The sequence below is a fragment of the Phacochoerus africanus genome, chromosome 14 (genome assembly GCF_016906955.1).
Source record: "Phacochoerus africanus isolate WHEZ1 chromosome 14, ROS_Pafr_v1, whole genome shotgun sequence".
NCBI lineage: Eukaryota > Metazoa > Chordata > Mammalia > Artiodactyla > Suidae > Phacochoerus > Phacochoerus africanus.
In genome coordinates this window covers 17,904,979-17,927,820 of record NC_062557.1, presented here as the reverse complement: position 1 = coordinate 17,927,820, position 22,842 = coordinate 17,904,979, and the positions used below count along the sequence as shown (strand labels likewise).

The following is a 22,842-nucleotide window of genomic DNA, read 5'->3' as shown; positions in this document are numbered from 1 at the left end:
ATCATCTTTGGCTAAGACAAAAGCCTCTGCCTACAGACACAAATCAGAATTACCTTAGAGACTTAAAAAATACTCTAATTCAGGAGTTCCTGTCGTGGCGCAGTGGTTAACGAATCCGACTAGGAACCATGAGGTTGCGGGTTCGGTCCCTGACCTTGCTCAGTGGGTTAAGGATCCGGCGTTGCCGTGAGCTGTGGTGTAGGTTGCACACGCGTTGCTGTAGGCCGGTGGCTACAGCTCCGATTGGACCCCTAGCCTGGGAATCTCCATATGCCGCGGGAGTGGCCCAAGAAATGGCAAAAAGACAAAAAACACGCGTTGGCGTAGGCCGGTGGCTACAGCTCCGATTGGACCCCTAGCCTGGGAATCTCCATATGCCGCGGGAGTGGCCCAAGAAATGGCAAAAAGACAAAAAAAAAAAAAATGCTCTAATTCAGAAGGTCTGCGGTAGGCTGGAGGAATATATATTTTTTTAAATGTTTCCCAGCTGCTTCCCAGTCAGTCAGCCCCACCCCTGGTCTCAGAACAGTGTTTGAGAATCTCTGGCCTGAAAATGTAAAAAGGGGGTCATTAGTCGTTAACGATGAATGTCAAATTCTTTATAAAAATATACTTTTCTAAATAAAAAAGCCGCAACTTTATTCAACTGATGTGTTTCAAAAACAATGAGTGTAAAGCCAAATTTGTGCGTCAAACCCATCTGAATTCATCAGGCAAAAGGATTTAGGGGAAAAAACCCAGCAGTGAAGCCTTCTGTAAAGATCAAGACCCTCCTCCTTCTTTGGTCTTTGAGTTTGACTTTTCTTAAGGTGGTCACACCCGGAGTAAACATAAGGAAGCTATTCCCAGGCTCCCTGTCAATCCACCTGTCTTCAAACACAACAGGCACACCAAAATCCTGCACAAGGTGGCACAGGCTGCGCCTGGAGATTCTTGCACCAGCTCCACCTAAGAATTCACCCCATCTCCTCTAGAGGGCGCTCCCTCCCCGGCCTGGACCCTTCCCTATACACAGGACTGTGGACACAGAAGCACCTAAGACCAGCCCAAGACAACTGAAGGCCAACAAGGGGAAGGAAAGGCGATCACACGGTGACAGGAGGGGCGCCCCAGGGTCTCCAGACATACTGTGGCTGCTGTTCCTTAGCCTTGGGTGGTAAAGACCCACAAACTGCCTCCTTGATTTTTATTACAAAGTAGGGAAAATGGCTCTGACAGTGCAGCATGAAGGTCTGACTTCTGGTTCATCAAGGCCAAAAATCACTGTAAAGGCAAGTGTGGAAATACACTCGTGTACATTACAAACAGATGTCACATCAGCCAACAGAGAGCAGAGGGTGGGGGAGTTTCTGCCTCCCCAGAGTTCAAGTCCAAATGGCTCTTCTGCTCCTTGCACATCTTCTTCCAAAGTGCGCTGGCTGGAGGGGTCCTCGGGTGCCCAGGCTCCCAGCCAAGACTGCACAGTTTAAAAACCCATCTTACGGACAGGAAAGACCTGAGCTGGGTCCCTGGGGTGGCAGGGGTGCTGGGTGTGGGGGATATTTCAAACTGGGCCTCCCAAAGTCAGAGCCGGGTTTTGATGCTTCCACCACTCTGTCCACCCACCAGGCCAGTTTTCACTCCTGCAGGGCCCTCAGTCCTTCTGTGAAGGGGAAACAGAGTCCTCTTCTTTCCTCGGAAACCCACGGGGCCCCTGTTTAGCCCAGATGAGTAGGAACAATGGAGATCCCACCAAAAGTATGAAATCAGCACTCAGGAAATGCACGTTAAAAATCTGTGACAATTAAGAAACATTTCCCCGAAAAGGATCAATGTCACAGATGTGCCCGAAAAGACCAACACTGCTACAGAGACAGGTGGGAGGTAAATACGGGAGATGGCAGAGCACACGCAGATAAAAGGGAAAGACAACGGAGACAGCTCAAAGGACAGGAAACCAAGACTGGGAGTCGGCAGGGCAAGACAATCAAAGGAGGGCTTAATACTGACCAGGTTTACAGTTCCTCTGGGGAATTCTGAGTGTCACTTTATGTCCTGCCACTAGATTACTGAGCCTAGGGCTGGTAGGGCCTGTGACAGATGAAAAAAACCTGCTAACCAGGTCTTTCTGGTACTCTCAGTGACTAGTCTCTTTAAACAGACTGGCTTTACAATAAACTCCACAATACGCCACATATTGGTACAGCCTTAATCCAGGGTTGGTCAGAGAAGGAAAAAGGTCCTGGTCCCTGAAAAGTCTCACAAGGACATACACACCAGGGACATACGTCTCTAGGGTGGCATCAGCCCATACTGGCTAGGCAGAACGGGGGATTGGCTGGCAGTTGCTAATATATTTCAAGGAAAGGAAGAGAGCCCTTAATTAATTAATTATTAACTAGAGATGCTAAAGCTAGAGATGAAACTGTAATGGACAAATCACTAACCTTTGCCCACAGCTGCTACCTAAGGGGCAAAAGCCCACCAAAGCCGGGGCTGCGGTCTCGGAACCGTAAAAACCAATCATTCTATTAACTACTGGGGAAAAAAAAATGGTGACCAGGGTCTCCAGTCTCAAGACTGACCACTCCCGGGGAGTAAGAGCGCCCTCACTTCAGAAAGGAGAAACACCCAACAACTGTAATGTGGAAAATCTTACTCGCTGTCAGCAACAGCGCCAATGCCTGTTTCCTCTAGGTGGCTGCTTTGGGGGTAGCAGTCAGTCATCCGAGGGTCATGTTTTGGAGACGGGAGGGCTAGGAGCAGGAGCAAGTGAGTCCACCACTATACCGGCTGCAGGAAAAGAAGGCCTCTTCCCCCTCCTCTCTTTGCCTCCCGGGCACACCGCTGCTCTGAGGACAAAACCAGCAAAGCCATTCTCTTCCTCCCCTTTCCCTCCCTTACCCTTCCGTCGCTTCCTGCCCCCAGTGAGAGTGACAGCGAGCGGGAGAGGGAGAGGACAGGTACTCCATTCATTTCCTAAGCACCGCGCATCTGGGTAGCAGGAGCTTCCCCTCCGAGACGTCACAGAAAAGAGAGCAGGTCTGAATCCCCCGCCAGGTTACAAATCACAATTATTTCCGAGCGGTCGTCACAGTTAAGACGGGCAAACGCTTCGCCAGGCAGCCCCTGGGCCCCCCTCCTCTCTCGCGCACACACTCACACACGCTCTCCCGCAGCAGGAGCCCGGTCCAGCCGCTGGGCCCGGCTGGCTCAGGTCAGGTACTGCACCGCGAGGAACATGACCACACAGGTGAGCAGCATCCCACCGATCATGAAGTACTTGTCCTGGAAAGCCCGCTTCTCAATGAGCCGCATCACCGTGTTGGACAGGCCCAGCATGTTGGCGATGTCGAGGATCTTCTTCTGCGTCCCCTGCGGCAGAGGAGAGAAGGGAGAACGGAGGTCAACTCGCTCTGCCAAGGGTGGGCGGACGGCATCCTGAGATGGGGCTTTACCAACAGACATTCTCTTGGTCATGCCTGAAGCGTCCAAAAAGAGCAGCAGCAACCAGAAGCACGTCACGTTCAGATGGCCACGTGCCTTCCGGTCAAGGGCCCAGAGCAAAGCAAGGGGGAAGGGCAGCCTTTTCCACAAAGACGGTGGGGAAACAACGACCTATAGAGTGAGTATCACAGTATCACATATGTGTATCATATACTCACACATACATATACATCCATATGTATGCTAAAAAATGATCTTTGACTCACGTTATACATAAAAAGTAATTAGAGAAGGATCATAGAATTCAACATAAAAGCTAAAACTACAATAAAGCTTCTAGAATAGAAAAATGTGCCCAAACTGGACACAATCCAGGTATATATCAACCAGAGGATGGAGTAACAATTTGTCACATGCATAATGGGATACTGCCGGGCAATAAAAAGGGCCTGATTACTCCATGTGACAACATGGAAAACATTCCTAAGAGGAAGGAACCACACACAAAAGAGTGATATGAATACATTTCTACCAAGTTCAATAATAGTCAAAACTAATATATGGTGAAATAAATTAGAAGAGTGGTTGCCTGGGAAGGAGGAGGGGGCAGGGCCTTCCTGACAGGGAAAGGGCACAAGGGATCTTTCAGGGGTGATGAAAATGGTCCGTGTCTTGATAGAAGTGTGAGTTACAAAGATGTGTGCATGCATTTGTCAAAATTCAATGACTGTACAAATTAAGATCTGTATACCTCACTGTATGTACATTATACCCCCATTAAAAAGTTTCAAATTAAAACATTTTTATTTTAAAAAAGGCAACATCAAAAAACCTTCTTCAGGAGTTCCTGTTGTGGCTCAGTGGTAACAAACCTGACTAGGGATTCATGAGGATGCAGGTTTGATCCCTGGCCTCGCTCAGTGGGTCAAGGATCCGGCATTGCCGTGAACTGTGGTGTAGGCCGGCAGCTACAGCTCCAATTCGATCCCTAGCCTGGGAACTTCCATATTCCATGGGTGTGGTCCTAAAAAGCCAAAAAAAGCCAAAAAAACCATTTTTTGAGTAACAAAAAGAAAAATCCCTTTTTCGGGAGTTCCTTAGTGGCTGAGAAGGTTAAGGATCTGGCATTGTCACTGCTGTGGCTCTGATTACTTGTATGGTACAGGTTCACTCCCTGGCCCAGGAACTTCCACAAGACACAGGCACAGTCAAAAAAAAAAAAAAAAACAAAACTTTGTCTCTGCTCCCTGTCTCTAAAATGCTTGCTATCAGCTCCTGCACTTCATAGAGTAGAAACCTCAGGGTCTGTGTCTACGTTCACAAGAGGGTTTGAAGCGGGCAAGATGGAACCACAGGAGTTCCTGTAGTAGTGGGTTAAGAACCAGACACTTGTCTCCACAAGGATGTGGGTTCAATCCCTGGCCTTTAGTGGGTTAAGGATCCAGCAATGCTGCAAGCTGTGGCATAGGGTGCAGATGCAGCTCAGATCCAGTATTGCTGTGGCCGTGGCATAGGCTGGCAGTTGCAGCTCCAATTCGACCCCTAGCCTAGGAACTTCCATATGCCACAGGTACAGCCATAAAAAGAAGAAAAAAAAAAAAAAAGATGGAACCACAGAAACACAACTGGCAGACACTAACACAAAGACCTAAAACCCATTATATGACTGTCACCACCCACCACCCAAAACAAAAGGGTATTTAATTCCTAAACCAACAGCACAAACCATCCAAGCAGCCCTTCCTCTCTGCTTTCTCATTTTCATTTTTCAGCACAATTTCATATGAAGTAACAAATATAAACGAGTGCTGGGCAGACCCCAACTTACACACACATCACCCACTGCGCTGATCTGAAGGCATCTAACCTAATGTCCCACATCCATTCTTTAAATGAACAACCCAGTAACGAGCAGCTGAGAGGTGGCAACAACACGAGGCATCACGCACAGGAGCTCAAGACCCACGTTCTGCACAGACAGTGGTTAACACGCCTCAAGGAGAGGATCTCTCGGGTCAAACTTCCTCTCTGCCAGAGGAGCCGAGAGCCACGTTGTCCCTACAACAGTGACGGTAAATATTAGACTCTCGCTAAAGGGTCTGCCTAGCTCTGCAAGTGCAGTTTGTTTCATCAGCCTATGACGTTCAAGTATCGAGCTTCTAAAATCACCTGAAAATTAACACAAATTTCACAAACTGTATTCACTTTGCACCACAAATTTCCCCAGATCAAAGCCTCGCTCCTTCATACTCCTCCCATGTTCCTCTCTGATGGTTTTAGGCAGAAACTTCCCTGACAGAAGTGAGGGGAGAGGCAGGAGGAGGGAGTCAAGAGATCAAGACCGGAACAACGGGTGCGCAGAGGAAAGGGAACTGAATTAGAACCCGCTCATCCCAACTCCGGCTGCCCACCGGGTCTCCCAACACTTCACCTCTGGGGGCGGTGTTGGGGCAGAAGTTGCCTGGACTCCTCAGGAGAGCAGACTTGTAGGAAGCTGACATTTGCTTTAACAATAAGCTCTGCCCCCACCGGGCCGAGGGGAGTGTGACAGGGTGAGTCTCGTCCTCAAAGGCTTTGACTGTTTTTCTGAGATATGGGAAGGAGGCCAGCAGTTTTCTAAAGAAAGAGAGGCTTAATCACTGTGTATCAGTTTAGATTCCTGCAGGTGGCTGCTCTCAAAGGGGGGGCACCCAGGGAGCTGTCAGAGCCCACGCTTCCAGACCATCTGAAGCACTGCGGCCATCAGCAAGAGATAAGTGTCACTCATGGCTCGCCTGACCTTCTCCCTGGTAAAGACGGCAGGGGCTGCTCAGAAACCTACTGAGGTCCCGAGGAGCTGACAGGCTCAACGTGGGCCAAGAAAAACTAAGATAAAGCTCATGCTTCCGAGTGACTGCTTCTCACAGCTCCGTGGCTGGGAGTGCTTTGTTCACAGGGGACCACACCCTGATAATAAGCACAGCCCACACCCCATTATCCATCAGGGTTGATACAGGAAAAGGGCTGAGGCTGCAACATCATGACTGACATCAGAGCCTGTGTAATGTTTCTGTAAGCCACTCCCGGGGGTTTGAGTCCCAGCCAACAGGGCTTCGAGGAATACCTGTTACTAAAGAGAGAGGGAGGAAGAGACACAGGATCACCTGCTCTAGAAGCCGTCCACGGCTAGTCAACCAGCACGGCCCTCAGACCCTGCCCTGGGGCCTCAGTCACTGCAGTACAAAAAGGTCTTGGCTGGGACTTCCCGTCGTGGCTCAGTGGTTAACGAATCCAACTAGGAACATGAGGTTGCGGGTTTGATCCCTGGCCTTGCTCAGTGGGTTAAGGATCCGGCGTTGCTGTAAGCTGTGGTGGAGGTTGCAGACGTGGCTCGAATCCCTTGTTGCTGTGGTTCTGGCGTAGGCCGACGGCTACAGCTCCGATGGGACCCCTGGCCTGGGAACCTCCATATGCTGCAGGAGCGGCCCAAGGAATGGCAAAAAAGACAAAAAAACAGAAACCAAAAACCAAAAGGTCTTGGCTGTAAGACAGTCCACGGCAGGGGCCATAAAGGAAAAATACCTGACAGAGAATGAGACGTGTAACAGAGTTTCTAAGTGGAGTCTACAACAGACTTTCTCAGTCCACTATTGCTTCCTTTCACAGCAGCAGACACTTTTATGTTAAATCCAGGAAATGGAAGACCTAGACACCAAGAGATGCCACATCATGGCTCATTGCAAACATAAGACATACCTACTGGCAAAGGGAACTTACTTTTGGATGCACGTAATTCAATCCCAACAGAAAGGATCCCAGACTCAAAGGCTCTGTGTCACCATCACACCACCACCATTTAAGGATATGTGATCAAAATGCAAACACAGGCCCCACACTGAAGCCAAGGCAAAAGGCCTTCTCCCTGTCCCCCCAAAGGGCTCCCACCTTCAAGGTCAGTCTCTGGGCCCTCAGTCCCTCCAGAATACTGTGCCCGCCTCCAATGAGGTCATCCATGCCGTGGTGAATTTTCTGGAGGGAGGAGTTAAACTGCAGTGATTCATCCATTGGTATGGTGGTGTCAGAGTCCTGTGAAAGAAATGCAGGCACTTGATTAACGTTGCTTGCTGGTCAGCTCCTGGGGTCCCGCTGTGCCTGACTGCTCTGCCTTTTGGTCAAGGCCAAGAAGGAACGGCAGCCAGAGGGAATGGTACAAGAATCAGAGGAACATAACAGAGAAGAAAAAGCACAGCAAGATCTGGGGCGGATCTGTCCACTTGGAGGAAGACCTTTCCCCAGACTGCTCACTCTCCCAGGGAGTTCCACCACACAAGTCTTATTCACCTCTGCCTCTGTATTACTTCCCCACTTAGGAAAAGAAAAGTTTTTTGGTCGTGCCCACAGCATGCGGAAATTCCAGGGCCAGGGAACAAACTCACGCCACAGCAGTGACAATGCCAGATCCTTAACCGACTCGGCCACCAGGGAACTCCACAAAAAGTCTATGAAGAACTTGCTCGGCTTCTGCCAAATGCTTCCTCTGACCCCTCCCTGACCTCGCTTACTCTCCATGTTCCTTTACTTGGCTTCCCCTCGATGCAGTGTTAAAGGTTTGCTTCTGTCCTCTGGCTCTTCTATCTATATTTTTCCCTCTGATTAGGCAAAGTGACCAAGGAGAGAAGAGACCGTGTTTTCTACTAAAGGCCTAACGGTGTTCAGAGTGGGACTATGCGCTTGAGCGGGGAAGAAAAGTCTGCAAAGAAATGAAGGGAGAAGCAGCTAGTGCTGATCAAGTGCTTTCCACTCTGCATGCTCTTTACCCCAAGCTCACTCAGTCCTCCGCAGCATGTGGTCATTATGATATCGCCCACATTTTAAAGGGAGAAACAGAAGCCTAGAAAGGTGGAACGACTTGTCCAAGACCACGCAGAGCTGGTAAGATGTCCAGTGGGGGACAAACCCCAGTGTTGAGAACAGCGCCGCCCTCTTCACCGTCCTGCAGGGACGAACACCAAGACCAATCCCAGGGCTCTATGTACACAGCGTATGTGCAAAGGACACAGACGCAGGTCACGACCAGCCGTGGCACTGCCCTCTTTCCTGCCTCCTGACCATCGCATTCTTCTGCTAAGCAGCGCTGTTTTTACCACTTCCCATCATCATGAAGAAGTGAAACCACCTTTTCTTTGCTGCTCAAGTTCATAAGCATTTTTCACGTGTATGTTTTCAATGCCCCTGTGAACATGAGGGACTTCTCATAGGTGGGAGTCATGTTTTTTTAAACACACTTTACTCTCACACCTTAAATAGTGTTCTGCTTAAGCAGATGGTCAGCGAGTCAAGACTCCAGTGTTTAAATCAGAGACTTATTTTTATTTATCTGACACACATTTACTGAATGCCTTTTATATACCAATCTTTTTTACCCTCCCATCTGAAAAGGTATAGCTTGATGGGCTGATACCTCTCAGAAAAATGAGAGGCATAGCTCCAGATGATATAAAGACCAAGAAGTTCATTCAGCCAGTCTTCTGAATAGTGTCACACCAGGCTGGCAAGAAACAAAATAACTCTTGAAGGATCATCCCTGCCTAAAAAGGCTTGAGTAACCAATGCCATAGCTATCAAAGGTGTTCCCACTGTGGCTCAGCAGTAACGAACCTGACTAGTATCCAGGAGGATGCAGGTTCCACCCCTGACCTCATTCAGTGGGTTAAATATCCAGCATTGCCGTGAGCTGTGGTGTAGGTCACAGATGCAGCTCGAGTCCTGCATGGCTATGGCTACGGTGTAGAGCTGCAGCTGCAGCTCCAATGTGACCCCTCGCCTAGGAACTTCACATGCCATACATGTAGCCCTAAAAAGAAAAAACAAAAAAAGCCCACACAACACCTTTCAGTGTGTCACACAGCTCCCTCCTCTTCTGAAAGGTGGCTAGGCTTACCACTATACCACCAACACATCTTCACTGAACTTCTGAATTGTTAATCATTGTTACCTGACAGCCTATGCTAAAGAAAAAAAACTATGTAAGCATATGCTGAAGCCCTTTGGGGAATTTACTGCAAGTGTGGATACAGCAAACAGAGTTAAACATCTGCAAAGTGGGAACTGATATGATTTCTAATGACAGGCTCAGAAAGGTAAGACCTCTTGAGGAAATGAACCTCTCTGTAAAAGCAAAAGCAAATAAACAAACAAACAAACCAACCCTTAAAACCCATTTAATTTGGTGGAATACATCATGCAGGACACAAAAAGGCCAGTATATTCTCAGCCATGTGGAGGAAATGATTCTATTAAGACCAAAGGAGAGGGACAGTGGTGTGCAAAGAAATCAAACATGCAAAAGCAACAGGCCACTTTCAAACGGGCTCGAGTCAAGCAATCCCTCTACAGCAAAGTATCTGTTAACAAATTCCTCCAAATTGCTGCTCAGACTAGGGGCAAAAACATTTTACTGCATCTGACACTGGAACCACACACATACACAGCACAATGGCAACTGCCTGAAGGCAGCTTTGAAAGGCTGCCCTCACTACAAATAGTCTTAAGTTCTAATCATCTGTCTCGATCTGAGCAGAAAAACGTTTCCACCATGTGAACGTCCACCTCTCTGCATCGAACCAGTCAAACCAGGTAATTTTCATCCTGCCTGTTCCCTCAATTTAACTGCTTCCTCTTTAGGCTTTTGTGTTTAGACATTCCCTGTTTAGGTCTAGTCTCTGTGGCAATGCACAGTCACTGTCCCTTCCGGTTGCTCTCCTCCTGTCCGATCAGTCTGCTTCAGACACCCCCCGAAAGGACCCCACTCTGAGCCCTGAGCTCCTGCAGACCCTGCCCAGGCACCTGGCTTACATTCGTGGTGAAGGTGCGGGACAGAAGCTCCTCTCGCTGTCTCTCTTGCTGCTCCCTTGTGTATCGTCGCTGCTGGAAGTTCCTGAGAGCAGTCTGCAGGTGCTGGACATCATACTTTAACTGGTCGACACGACTGGAACGGACAGAGAGATTAAACTGCAGGAGCCCAGAGCAGCACAGTGGGAGGGGGCCAGACTTTGTCTTCAGGAAAGAAGATACTGCCTGACTTCCCTCTGCAGCCCTCCATGCTATCCACCCGCCCACCTCCTACCCCCTGCTCAACAATCTGATTTTGATCAATGATGTTGAAAGTAAAGAAGCAGGGTTGCAGTACATGAGATTCCAGCAGCTTTACTTAAATATCTGCCGCTCTCTGATTCTGGATGCATGTCAGAGAACAGGTGACACGAAGCAGGTTCGATGACCTCTTCCTGACCTTCCAGGGATTCTATCGCTCTCCTGGGAGAAGCCCAAGGGCATCTTGGGAGTAAAGCATCAGTGAAGTTTCAGAAAACTTTTGGGAGTAGGGGCTGGGGGTGGAGGTGGTGAGAGTGGTTTCATTTTAATTTCATGGAGGTGTATCAAACATTAGATCAGCATTTCATTATAAAAAGACTGACTGGAGTGATTAAGAGCAAGATATTCCAACCCAAGAATGTAGGAGGAACTAAAGAGCGGAGTGCAACTCCCTGGCGGCATTAGGTTCCAAGCAGCCATGGGTCTGGTCAGAAAAATAGTACTGGGGGGAAAATCTCAAAACGACACCAATGAGGAAAGGAGATGCAAGGCTTCTGAGCCACTAACCTCACAGGCCTTTTATTTTAAATTGAAGGATAGTCGATGTACAGTATTATATAAGGTACAGCTGCACAATATGGTGACTCACCATTTTTACAGGTTTTACTCCATTTTCAGTTATGATAAATATTGGCTGTATTCCCTGTGTTGAACAACACAGGCTTTTTATTCTGAGGTAGTACCACTCAAACAGAACTGTGCTCTTTACGGGACTTTATCTTTGCATAGTCTCAGATTTTCAATGTGTAAACGGATTTTTCAGAATTGTCCAAAGGCCTGCCATGATGGGCCTGGGGCATCAGAGCACTCACAGTTTGGCATTCTGTCTTTTGTTAGGGGGCTCCTTGCTGGACAAAATCTCCAGACGCTCTAGATGGCTGAATATCTGGTCTATGCTTGCTTGGATTTCGTTTTCTACTACTGCACAAAAGAGAAAAAAGAATAATTGCTGGAAAAGAGATTGTGAACTTAAATTAGAATGATAAAGCAAACATATCTTTTTTCCACAACCAATAAACTCAAAAATAGGTACTTCAAAAGGAGAAAAACGCATACACTAATGATGATAGGGAAAAATTCAAATTATACTAAGTGACTTTGTAAATGTTTCTCAAAAAAAACATGCATATATAGCTGTTAATGCCATAATGGTGCCAATTTTTTAAAAGCTGAACATAAATCTGTAGAAATAAATTTCCTGCCTTTAGAAAATAAAATGAACATTTAAAGATTTTCCAAAAAACTATTTTAAGCAAAATGCAGTATTTTCTGATCCAGAATGAGACTTCTTTTCCTTTGAGATTATTCTCAGGTATGGGCTATAAATATCTAGTAAAAAGACTGCCAAGTGAACGCCCTATAGAATATAATGAGGTTTAAAAAAATCACAAAGGGGAACATTAGTATATGAAACACGGAGAATTCCCTTAAGAATGGGTAGACTGGAGTTCCCATCCTGGCTCAGCAGAAACAAATCTGACTAGTATCCACGAGGACGCAGGTTCAATCCCTGGCCTTGCTCAGTGGGTTAAGGATCCAGCATGGCCATAAGCTGTGGCGTAGGTGGTGGCTCTGATCTGGTGTTGCTGTGGCTGTGGTGTAGGCCGGCAGCTATAGCTCCGATTTGACCCCTAGCCTGGGAACCTTCATATGCTGCAGGGGCAGCCCTGACAAGACAAAAAAAAAAAAAAAAGTGTAGACTGATGTTGGAATCCCCAAAATAGACCAAATGACCAAATATCAAATGGAAAGGCCCAGGAAAGAATCCACAGAGGTAAAGATATGACAAATATAGTCATTTTTCTTATTCCTCTTGATAAACAGTCAAAAGGACCTCTTTTCCATTTCTAATCATGTGCCAATGAGATTGCTGGGAAGGCAAACAAAGCCCCTGGACAGAACTAAACTGCGCCCAGAAAAAGGCATCCAGGTTGCCTCTTGCCCAAGAAAGAAATGACAGTAGAGACAGAAATGTCACCTTCCTAGGGGAGCCCACAGCTAACATGCAGCATCCAGAACCAAGTGGGGCACAGGGGCAGGGGAAGAGGTGCTCTGGAGCTGAGGAAAGGAGAGCTAAGAAAACAGGAGACCTGGGCAGGGCAACAGCCGAGCAGAGAAGACAGTGGCTGGGGGGCCAGCAGTGTCTGGGGAGCGACTGGCAAAAAGGACCTTTTCTCACCACAGAGAAGAAACTAAAACCCCCCCAAAAGCAGCACGCTTCTCAAAAGAAACCGTGGTGTGGGAACTAAACTAATTAATATTGTTCTTCGTTTCCGAATAATCCTCCTAAAAAGCCACAGCTCTCAGCTCAGAAGAAATGACCGATTCCAGTTAAACATCTCTGGATTTTTATGGACGACATTCCTCTACGGACGAGGTAATGAGATTAAGACAGATGGAGGAAAGTGCTTCCATTACCAAAGGGCCATGTCGGGTTGAGTGGAGGGGTAATGGGGGATAAGACTGGAGGGCTTTCAAAGGGCACAATCAGGGAAATCAGTGACTTTGCCACAGGGCTTTTCTGTCCACCCTAACGACACAACTCATTCCACGCTGAATCATTACGCCCCTGAGGCAGAAACGCAGTCAGGAAACCCAGCCCATTAGCACCGTGTCATCAGAGAAAGGACTCTGGTCTCCATAGTTAATTACTCACGGTGCACAGACTGCTTGTCTGCCGTCTCCAGGCGTCCCATGTGAGACTGGATCTCGTGGACCTGCCTATCAAAGGAAGAGGGAGGAAATGAGTGAGACGGGAGTAATCAACAGCGCCTCAGCCAGGAAAGACAATTTTTCTAATGCCAACATCTAACTGATTTAAATTGACAGCATCGCTGAACTGTAAAATTTGTATGTGGCACTTCAGGTCACATGTTTTGGCATGGTTTCTAATATCTGAACATTAATATTAATAGTAATCCTGACAGGCAGCGTTTAGTGAGTGCTTACCACATCTGAGACATTCTGCTAAGTCAATAACCCTATGAAGAAAGTACTATTATCATCCTTATTTTGTAAATAAGACATCCAGAAGCCCAGAAAGGTTATGTAACTTGTTCAAGGTCACACACCAAGTGATAAACCTCCATCTGGACGCAGCCAATCCCACCCTCTGTTCTTTGACCCAATGTGCTGAGCACTGGTCTGTACTAGGGAGAGTCAAAGGGCAGGCGAGAGATAATCCTTGTCCTTGAGAAACAGTGTAATTAGGAACGACAGGCCAGATAGACAAGAAAAGTTCCAAGACGATTTAAGAGAACTGCTAACACACAAAAGTGTCAACAAAGAGAAAGCTGAGGAGCTACGCACAGCAGTGCCAGGCAAAGGCAGGTGAAGAAAAGACTAAGCTGGGGAAGCCCTGTGGGTGAAGGGCGTTCTGAACATCATTTTGAAGAAGGGAGGCATGATTTGGTGAAGGAGGAGCTGGAGAAAACGACAGGCAAAAAGACCTGCAAGGCATGTCACGTGGGTTACTGACCAGCAGGCCGGCCTGCCCGAAAGAGTGGGGTCAGAGGGGAGAAGGGGATGGGGTGGTTGGCTGGAGGAAACCGTCCAAGGAAGGTCCTGCAAGACAGGGATCTCCTGTTAGAGAAACATCTTTCCCTGGCAATACAAGGCGACTGCCATCTCACTGGGAAATGCAACACCGCAGCCGGGACTGCTAGCCTGGTCCCGGATATCAGGCCCCAGAGCACTCTCCAGAGGTCCCCAGGCCTGGCCAAGGTGACGTCCCCCTCTCCGCCCTCCAAGCTGTCCTCTATGGTCAGTCCTTGGACTACTGTTTATCTGACCCCAACAATCATCTCCCGTTGCTCTGGTCCCTCCACGTGACGGCCACGTGAAAGGGGCCTGTCAGCTCTTCCACCATCTCCAACCCTTGAGGGAAAAGTCGGCAACGATCCTCCACCGTGAACACCACAAACTGTCACCCCAAATTTACCCAAATTTGGTTTTAACTTGCCTCTAGTTTTTTCCAAGGCTTCCCTGCAGCCTCTAAACATGACCCATGGCCCAAGAAGCAGGACAGCTCTCTGATGACTCTCAGAGTGCCCCTGGCTGAGACCTGAGGCAACTGGAGATCACTAATAGAGTCTTGAGAAACCTGACTGCTACTTCAGGTGGGCAGGTCCGGATACTTGAGGATGCAGGCATGCGGAGATACAGAGGCAGATGTAGGAATGCAGCTGAAGAAACCAACATCTGGATTAGGGTCACCATGAAAACAGCTACAGAAGATGGCAATGCTGACAGAAAAGAGAATTAGGACTTTACTGAAGGCCTGAACGTGAGCAATAACGTAAATTTTGAATGATAGTGGGCAGAGAATGGACTACAATAAATGCTGATGGTTCAGTTTGTTATGCATCTGGACAAAAGACACCTCATGTAATACAGGAAGATAAACTCAAGATGCTTTAAAGCCTAAATGTAAAAAGCAGGGCTTTAAAACTTTCTGAAGATAATACAAGACTGCATATTATGACTTCAGGTTAAAGAAAGATTCCCTAAATAAGACAAAAAAAAAAATCTACCCTCCCACCAAGAAAGAAAAGACTAATAAATCTGACTATATTAAAACAAAAAGCTTTTTACGCCAAAGACACAATTAAAAAAAAAAAAAAAAAAAGACAAGCAGAGCCTGGAAGATTACTAAGGTCCAGAATATAAAGAATTGGTACAAATCAATAGGAACAGCCAAACAAAGCAATTTTTAAAACAAGCAAAGGGCAACTGACAGAAATGGAAACATAAATGGTCAGTAAATATATGAAGAGACACTCAACTTTACAGGTAATCAGGAAAATGCAAATTAAAACTATGACATCACAAGTTGTGTTGCTGTGCACAGACACATGTGCAGCGAGGTCCTGCATTGGTCCAATGAAGAGCACAGCAGCCTTGCCAGTTAAGTCCTGCTTCCATTCATTGTTTACGCTGGAATTTTTTCTCCCCATGGAAGGTAATTGAAACTTAGTGTTTATCACCAATAAATGGTGTAAAAAAAAAAAAAAAACGAACTATGACATAACATTTCTCCCATTAGACTGAAAATATTTAAACTATAAGAGTGAGAGATTCATGGCAAGCAAGACCCAAAGGATCCTGGGGAAGATGTCTAGGCTCCACCACAGAATTGCCTTTGGTTCTTTGTTTTGTTCAGTATTATTTATCTATTTATTTATTTTCTTTTTCAGGCCTCACCCACAGCACATGGAAGTTCCCAGGCAAGGGACTGAATCAGAGCTACAGCTGCCGGCCTACACCACAGCCACAGCAACTTGGGATCCAAGTTACATCTGTGACCTACACCACAGCTCACAGCAACCCCAGATCCTTAACCCACTGAGCAAGGCCAGGGATCGAACGTTCATCCTCATGGACGGATACCAGTCGGGTTCGTTACCACTAAGCCACAATGGGAACTTAATGTTTAATATTTTTTAAGAATCAACTTATGATTCTGAATTTTCATGTGACCCTGCACTCCAGTGAGTGGTTAGGATATTGTAAAACAAAACAAATATTAACATTTTTCATTTAGTCTGAAGTAGCACAATGAAATTTGTCAGGGATAAAACCATTTTGACTTAGGACTTTTCTTAAAAAGTCAAATGTACATATAGAATGGCATTCAATTTTGGGAACCATCTGCTAAAGGAACTCTCTCTACCAATTAAAGGTTCCCCCAATGGAGGATGACTGGGAAAGAGCTGGAAGTCAAGTTATGAAGAGGAACGGTCAAAAGAGCTAGTGAGGAGTTCCCATCGAGGCTCAGTGGTTAACGAATCTGACTAGGACCCATGAGGTTGTGGGTTCGATCCCTGGCCTCGCTCAGTGGGTTAAGGATCCAGCGTTGCCGTGAGCTGTGGTGTAGGTCGCAGACACGGCTCAGATCTGGTGTTGCTGTGGCTGTGGCGCAGGCCAGCAGCTACAGCTCCGATTAGACCCCTAGCCTGGGAACCTCCATATGCCAAGGGAGTGGCCCAAGAAATGGCAAAAAGACCAAAAAAAAAAAAAAAAAAAGCTAGTAATAATAATCCTCTAAGAAAAGAAAAACAAAACTAAATTAAAATGGGGCAGCTGGTGCTCTTCAAATATTTAGAGATGATATACAGAAAGAGGAAAGGGCCTGTTTTCTGTTGTTGCTCCTTAAGGGAGACCCATGACCAAAAGGTACAAATTTTAAGATGCCAGATTTCAGCTCAGCACAAGGGGGGGAAAAGGAGAACAATTATGAACTCTGTAAGCAAAGGGAAAAAACAGAGCTCCGGCGTGCTTAAACACACAGTACATGAACTCTCTTGGGTTCCACAAAGGATTTTCTTGACCCAATTGAGTTGAAATGGACAATCTTGCCAGTCCCTTTCAATTCTTAAACTCTATGATGATAGCAGGAGAAATGACACCAATACCCACAAAACCCTACAACCACTCTTCAGGCGGTGCTTACTATTTTCTAAGCTAAAATGGATACACTTTAAATTGCTGGGAAACATCACTGACTTTTCCATCCAATCTCTATTTGCTTTGAATGAATCAGAAAAGATAGCGCCAAAAAAGTGATTCCAATCTCTACACGTCACGCCCGAGAGGCGATAAATGCAAAACAACAAAGCAAGTATGAATAGTATGGTGGGAACTATTAGATGACAAGTGGCGAATCTGTTTCACACTGAACAGGGAACTCAGACAACACATTTGAAGCCCATAAGGAACAGCTGATACACAAATATGACTTGCGAGTATGAATACTAGAAATCAGAAGTCCTAGCCCTAACAGCAAGTATGCAAGGGTCACTGATGCTGATTTTTTTTTTAAAAAAAGATCTAGGAAGAACTTTATTTTTTTAATTTTATTGAAGTATAGTTGATTTACATGTTGTGTTAATTTCTGCTGTACCACAAAGTGATTCAGTTAGACATATATATATATACATATATATACTTTCTCATATTCTTTTCCATTATCACAGGATATTGAATATAGTTCCCTATGCTATACAGTAGGATCTTGTTGTTTATCCATCCTATATATAACAGTTTGCATCTGCTAATCCCAAACTTCTAGGAAGAATTTAAAAACAGAATTTCAGGGGTTCCCATCGTGGCACAGCAAAAACGAATCTGACTAGGAACCATGAGGGTGCGGCCCAAAAAAGCAAAATAAAATAAAATAAAATAAACATAAAAACAGAATTTCAGAGTTCCCTTGTGGCACAGGAGGTTAAGGATCTGGTGTTGTCACTGCAGCGACTCAGGTCACTGTTGTGGCATGGGTTCAATCCTTGGCCTGGGGACCTGGCATGCTCCGGGTATGGCAAAAAATATGTATATAAATAAATAAATAAGCACTGAATTGCTTTTTAAAAGTCCATGGAACTACCACACCCCATCATAGACACACACTCTGCACCCGTGCTGCCGCTGACCAACTTGGGCAGGAAACAAGGTTTTGGAGTTAAAAGATCTGGGTTGTATGCAGGAGATGAGGGGCACTGAATTAAGTCATTTAACTCCTTGGTGCCTCAGTGTCCTCAACTAGAAAACAGGGTACAGATAATCATAACTATTTAAAGGGCTGTAGGTCCAAATGCAGTATGAAAGTGCTTGTGTAACCACTACAGCACCAGACAAAAGTTTGGTGTTTTTACTTAAAAGTAGCGGGAACCATCCGGGCACGTTTCACCTCACCCACTTTGTCTCTACTATATTTAGCCTCTCATCAGAAGGCAAAATCAAAAGAGGAAAAACTGGTCTTGAGATAAGGTAATAGTCTTTAAACCCAGCTGTTCATCAAAATCACCTGGAGAGCTTGTTAAAAATAGAGCTTCTTGTGCTCCAAACCTATTGAATCAGAATCTCTAGTGATAATAAGGGCCAGGGACTGGATGATCCTGGACAAATATGGGCACCTTTACAAGCACTGGGATCTCAAAAATAGACGCCTGGCCACTTGCTCCTCTATCAAGTTCATCCTAATGCAGTATTATTTACGGGTGAAATGTTTATTCTGTTTTTCATACACTGTTCAGGTAATTCGAGTTTTCAAGATATATAACTTTAAGTAAAATGTTGAATAATTCCAATGTACTTTCAGGGCCATGGCAAGAGATAACTACTGGGTTCAAAGCTCCAGTAAAATTAATGTGTTCAGCTACTGCTGTGTCAATCCAGCTACAGTCATTAATTTCTGTAAGTGCAAAAGTGAGTTGCTGATGCACAGAGGATTCTGCGTTTCCTCTTAAAGACACTCAATCACCAGTAATACGGAGCTGGAAGGTAACTTACAGGGCAATCAGCCCAACATTCTTATTTTGTAGATGAGGAAAACAAGGTGAAGAGGTCTAGAACCAGGATTCCAATCCTGGTTCAGTCCTTGAGGGCAAGGGACAGATCAGAATACACTGCAGCACGGAACAAAGAAACTCCCCAGTAGGGCTGTGCTGTCTGCACTGAGAATGGTGCCCTGACACAAAGGAGGTGCTCAATAAACAGTCACCGAATGAACCAGTGACTGCATGGTAGGCCTAGCAGTGGTTGGCCAAATCGCATCCGTTGTCTGTTTTTGTAAACGAAGTTTTACTGGACTACAGTCACGTCCATTTGTTTACATACTATCTTATGGTTGCTTGCACACTTTAACAGCAGAGTTGAAGAGCTGCCACAGAGACTATATGGCCTGCAAGGCCTAAAATATTTACTATCTGGCTCTTGACAGCAAAGGTCAGCGAGCCCTGATATAGAGTCCAAGGGTCTACAGAGTCTGAGGGAGGTTGTTGGAGGCCTGCGGAGCTAAGTAGTTCATCTACACTTCACGAATCTTGTTTGGGACACTAATTAGTGTTCCTCCTCTAAATTTACAAATTATTGAGCTTCCTGGTTTACTCTGATCAGCTACCTGCTACACTGATAACAGGCAGCCTGGGACTCTGTGAGCAAAATTATTCTTAAGAATAAACTGGGCTGTGGTCTCCCTAGCATCATTCTTTAACCAAAATTAACCAGCTGAGACTGTACATCACAGATTAACTTCAAAGCACTACTCAGTCCACTATGCCTTGCTATTTAAAAAATCTGCCCTTTCTTAGTAACATGAGCATAGTTTCCTGTTTCATTCCTTTTCCATCTGATTCACAGATCTAGGTTTTAAAGTCTCCTATAATTTTTATATGAAAGAGAATAAGGCTCCCCAGTGTAAGACCAATTCAAAACTATTACAAGGTAGGCGCTATATTTTCCTTCTCCCAAACACTTATTCAATAAAATAAAATAAAAAATGACACAGTAACTCAACGAAATATAAACTTAGAAAATGAAATAAGAGGATCATCATCCCTCTTATTCTAATGCTCCAAAGAATTTCTTTTGTTGTGAATTCATTAGGAAGGCACATCCCCATTTTATTTCTTCTCCAGCCCCTAAGGGTGTGACTTAATGAGTTTTTATCAGCACGAAACTATAGCATAAAATTGAAAGTTGTTAAAACAGTTGTTTAAAAGTTGTAAAAAAAGTTGTTAAAATAGGATCGGTATATGTACACACTCCGGAAAATTGAAAACAGAGACTCAAACAGCTATTTGTACACCAGTATTCTCAGGAGTATTAGTCACAATAGTCAAAAGGTGGAAACCATTAATAGATGAATGGATTACAAAACACTATGTGTGGGTGTGTGGGTGTGTGTGGGGTGTATGTGTGTGTATCCACAGAAGAATATTATTCAGCCACAAAAAAAGAACGATATTCTGATGCATGCTATGACTCAGATGAACCTTGTAAACACTGTCAAATGAAACGCTAGACACAAAAGGACAAATATTGTATTATTCCCCTTATATGAGATATCCAGAATAGGCAATTCAGAAAAGAAACTAGAACAGGCTCCCAGGGACTTGGGGAGAAATAGGGAGGAACTGTTTAATAAGTTTCTTTTTAGGAGAGTGAAAACGTTCTAGAAATGGGTAATGTTGACAGTTACACATGGTGAATATACCTGATGTCACTAAATGGTACACTCAGAAATGATTACAGTTTTAAATGGTAAATTAAATGATATTGATAATTTAAAAATTAAACGGTTAACTTTTGAATGGTAAGTTGTATGTTATGTATGTTTTACCACAATAAAAAAAATAAATCATAAAAAATCTTCCCCCAAAATAGGATAGGTATGATTCTATTTCCATGTTCAGCTACATATCTCAGCAAGTTCCAAAAATGCAGGACAATATGAATAAAGGGCACTACCAAGGAATTTAAGTTATGAGATGCTAAACCAAAATTCAATTTCCTTAAAAGCAGTCTCTAACCAGATCTGAATAACAAGTACTGTAATAATACTGAACGCTATCTGTAGGGCATTCTTTCTATCCTAAAAATATGGTCTTCAATATAAACCAAAATCGTAATAAAAGAAAAAAAATCACGGTGTAGCAGCAACAAGATTTGGGTCAACCAAGAGAAGGAAATGACATCATTCAGGAGCAGTGAGCTATTAATTAAACTTTTTCTGACGACTTTAGTCCAGTGATGGATACTTCCAAATTGCTCAAGGAGATCCTGGTTGGTACTGCTCATTTATCTGCCATCCGATCATACCAATTTATCTGCCATCCGATCATACCAAATGTTAGATCTTTTTTCGTACCTGCCCTGACTCTCCAACTAAACAGTAAACGCTTATGTACAGGGGCCGATTTCCCACCAGCTCTACCGATATGGACCAGAGTTGGCAGGTACCGGACAAAATATTACAACCTGTAGGTGCTACTTTCCCTTCACCTAGTCTACCCGGCAAGTAGTCACTGCCTCAAAACTCTCAGGAAGCATTCGGCCCAACGTCCCCGAGCACCAGGCCGGACCCTCTGGCCGCCGCTGACCTGGGCGTCCAGCCAGAGATGGAACACTTTCGAGCTGCCCTCGCCCCGAGCCCGACCCCCGACAGCGCCCAGGTGAAGGACTGGGCCTCCATACTGATGGACGCCTGAGGCCTCAGCCGGCGGTAGGGGTGGGGCGGGGGAAGTCCTCGCCTAGCTTGGCTTCGTCCCCGCCCGTGCCCGACGCATCCCTCACTTGTGCGTTTGCTGGTACAGCGGCTCCATGTTGCCGGGCCCGCCGGGTCCCGCTCCGGCTTCCTCGGAACACGTCCCCACGGCCCCACTTCCGCCTTCCGGCTTCCGGTCGCAGGACCCTCCCGCCCCTGCCGACTGGGACTGCCCCAACACGCGCCCTACTGATGATGGCTGCGAGAAAGGAGAAGGGGAACGAGAAAAGAGCCCTGAAGAAGAAGGCGAAGTGTAGTCAAATGTTGTGCCTCAGGTAGGGGGAGAGGAACCAGAGGTTTTGGCCGGAAGCTATTTTTCTGCATCGAGTCAGGCATTGGCAAGGGCATTCATAGAGTACTGACGTGGGGTCCTCAGAGTAAGGTCGGTGGCCAGCGGAGGGAGAGCTCGTCTCTGCCGGAGCAAGGTTAGGAGGGTTCCTGCTTGAATTTACCTTATACTGTTTAGTTGGGTGACTGGAGATGTCTCTCTTCACAGGAACCCCTGGTGCAAGCATCTCCTATCTCGCCCCCACCATATTTACCCATCTAATAAACCCACAATGAATGAGTGGCTACCGTGTATCAAGCTAGGACATGAGGGATATGGACCCTTGGGCATCTCCAAGTAGACGTTATCCGTTTCCATCCTCCCAGGCTTATCTGCCGTTCCTCCCAAGGGAGGAAATGTTCCTTTTCCTTTGACGAGTTGATGCTTCTATTTTCCTGTATCCTAGTCCCACCCAGTTTTGTGTCCCAAGAGATTGTCCACCCATGTACATTCTTTCCCTGACATTTTCACATTCTAATGCTTATTTATTAATGAGCACCTACTATTAGAGGCACAGATATTGGGAGGAGAAATACAAGTAAGACATAGCCCCTTGGAGTTCCCCTTGTGTCTCAGTGGGTTAAAAACCCAGCTAGTATCCATGAAGATGAGGGTTCCATTCCTGGCCTCGCTCACTGGGTTAAGGATCTGGCGTTGCTGCAAGCTGTGACATAAGTCGAAGATGTGGCTCGGATCTGGTGGTGGTGTGGCTGTGGTGTAGGCCAGCAGCTGCAGGTTGGATTCGACCCCTAGCCTGGGAACTTCCATATACCATGGGTGCAGCCCTAAAAAACAACAAAAAGGGGGGGGAAGGCATCATGCCCTCAAGCTATATGATAAGGTAGCATAAGCGCTACAACCGATACAAAGTACTGGTTATCTGGAGAAAAGCAGGAAGGATTCAAGGACTAAA

General features: G+C 45.8%; 1 protein-coding gene across 2 annotated transcripts; it reads right to left on the bottom strand.

Annotated features, from left to right (window-relative positions):
- Positions 1-622: 622 nt before the first annotated feature.
- GOSR2 (golgi SNAP receptor complex member 2) lies at positions 623-21,724 on the bottom strand. 2 transcript variants are annotated; one of them, XM_047756668.1, is made up of 6 exons: positions 21,631-21,724; positions 13,214-13,278; positions 11,370-11,478; positions 10,261-10,393; positions 7,351-7,491; positions 623-3,354 (listed from the first exon to the last, which is right to left on the bottom strand). In XM_047756668.1, exons 1-6 carry the CDS (start codon positions 21,657-21,659, stop codon positions 3,193-3,195), a joined length of 639 nt encoding a protein of 212 aa, XP_047612624.1. In that variant the 5' UTR covers positions 21,660-21,724; the 3' UTR covers positions 623-3,192. The 2 variants fall into 2 exon arrangements, with proteins under 2 accessions (XP_047612624.1, XP_047612625.1); XM_047756669.1 differs by lacking the exon at positions 7,351-7,491.
- Positions 21,725-22,842: the final 1,118 nt, after the last annotated feature.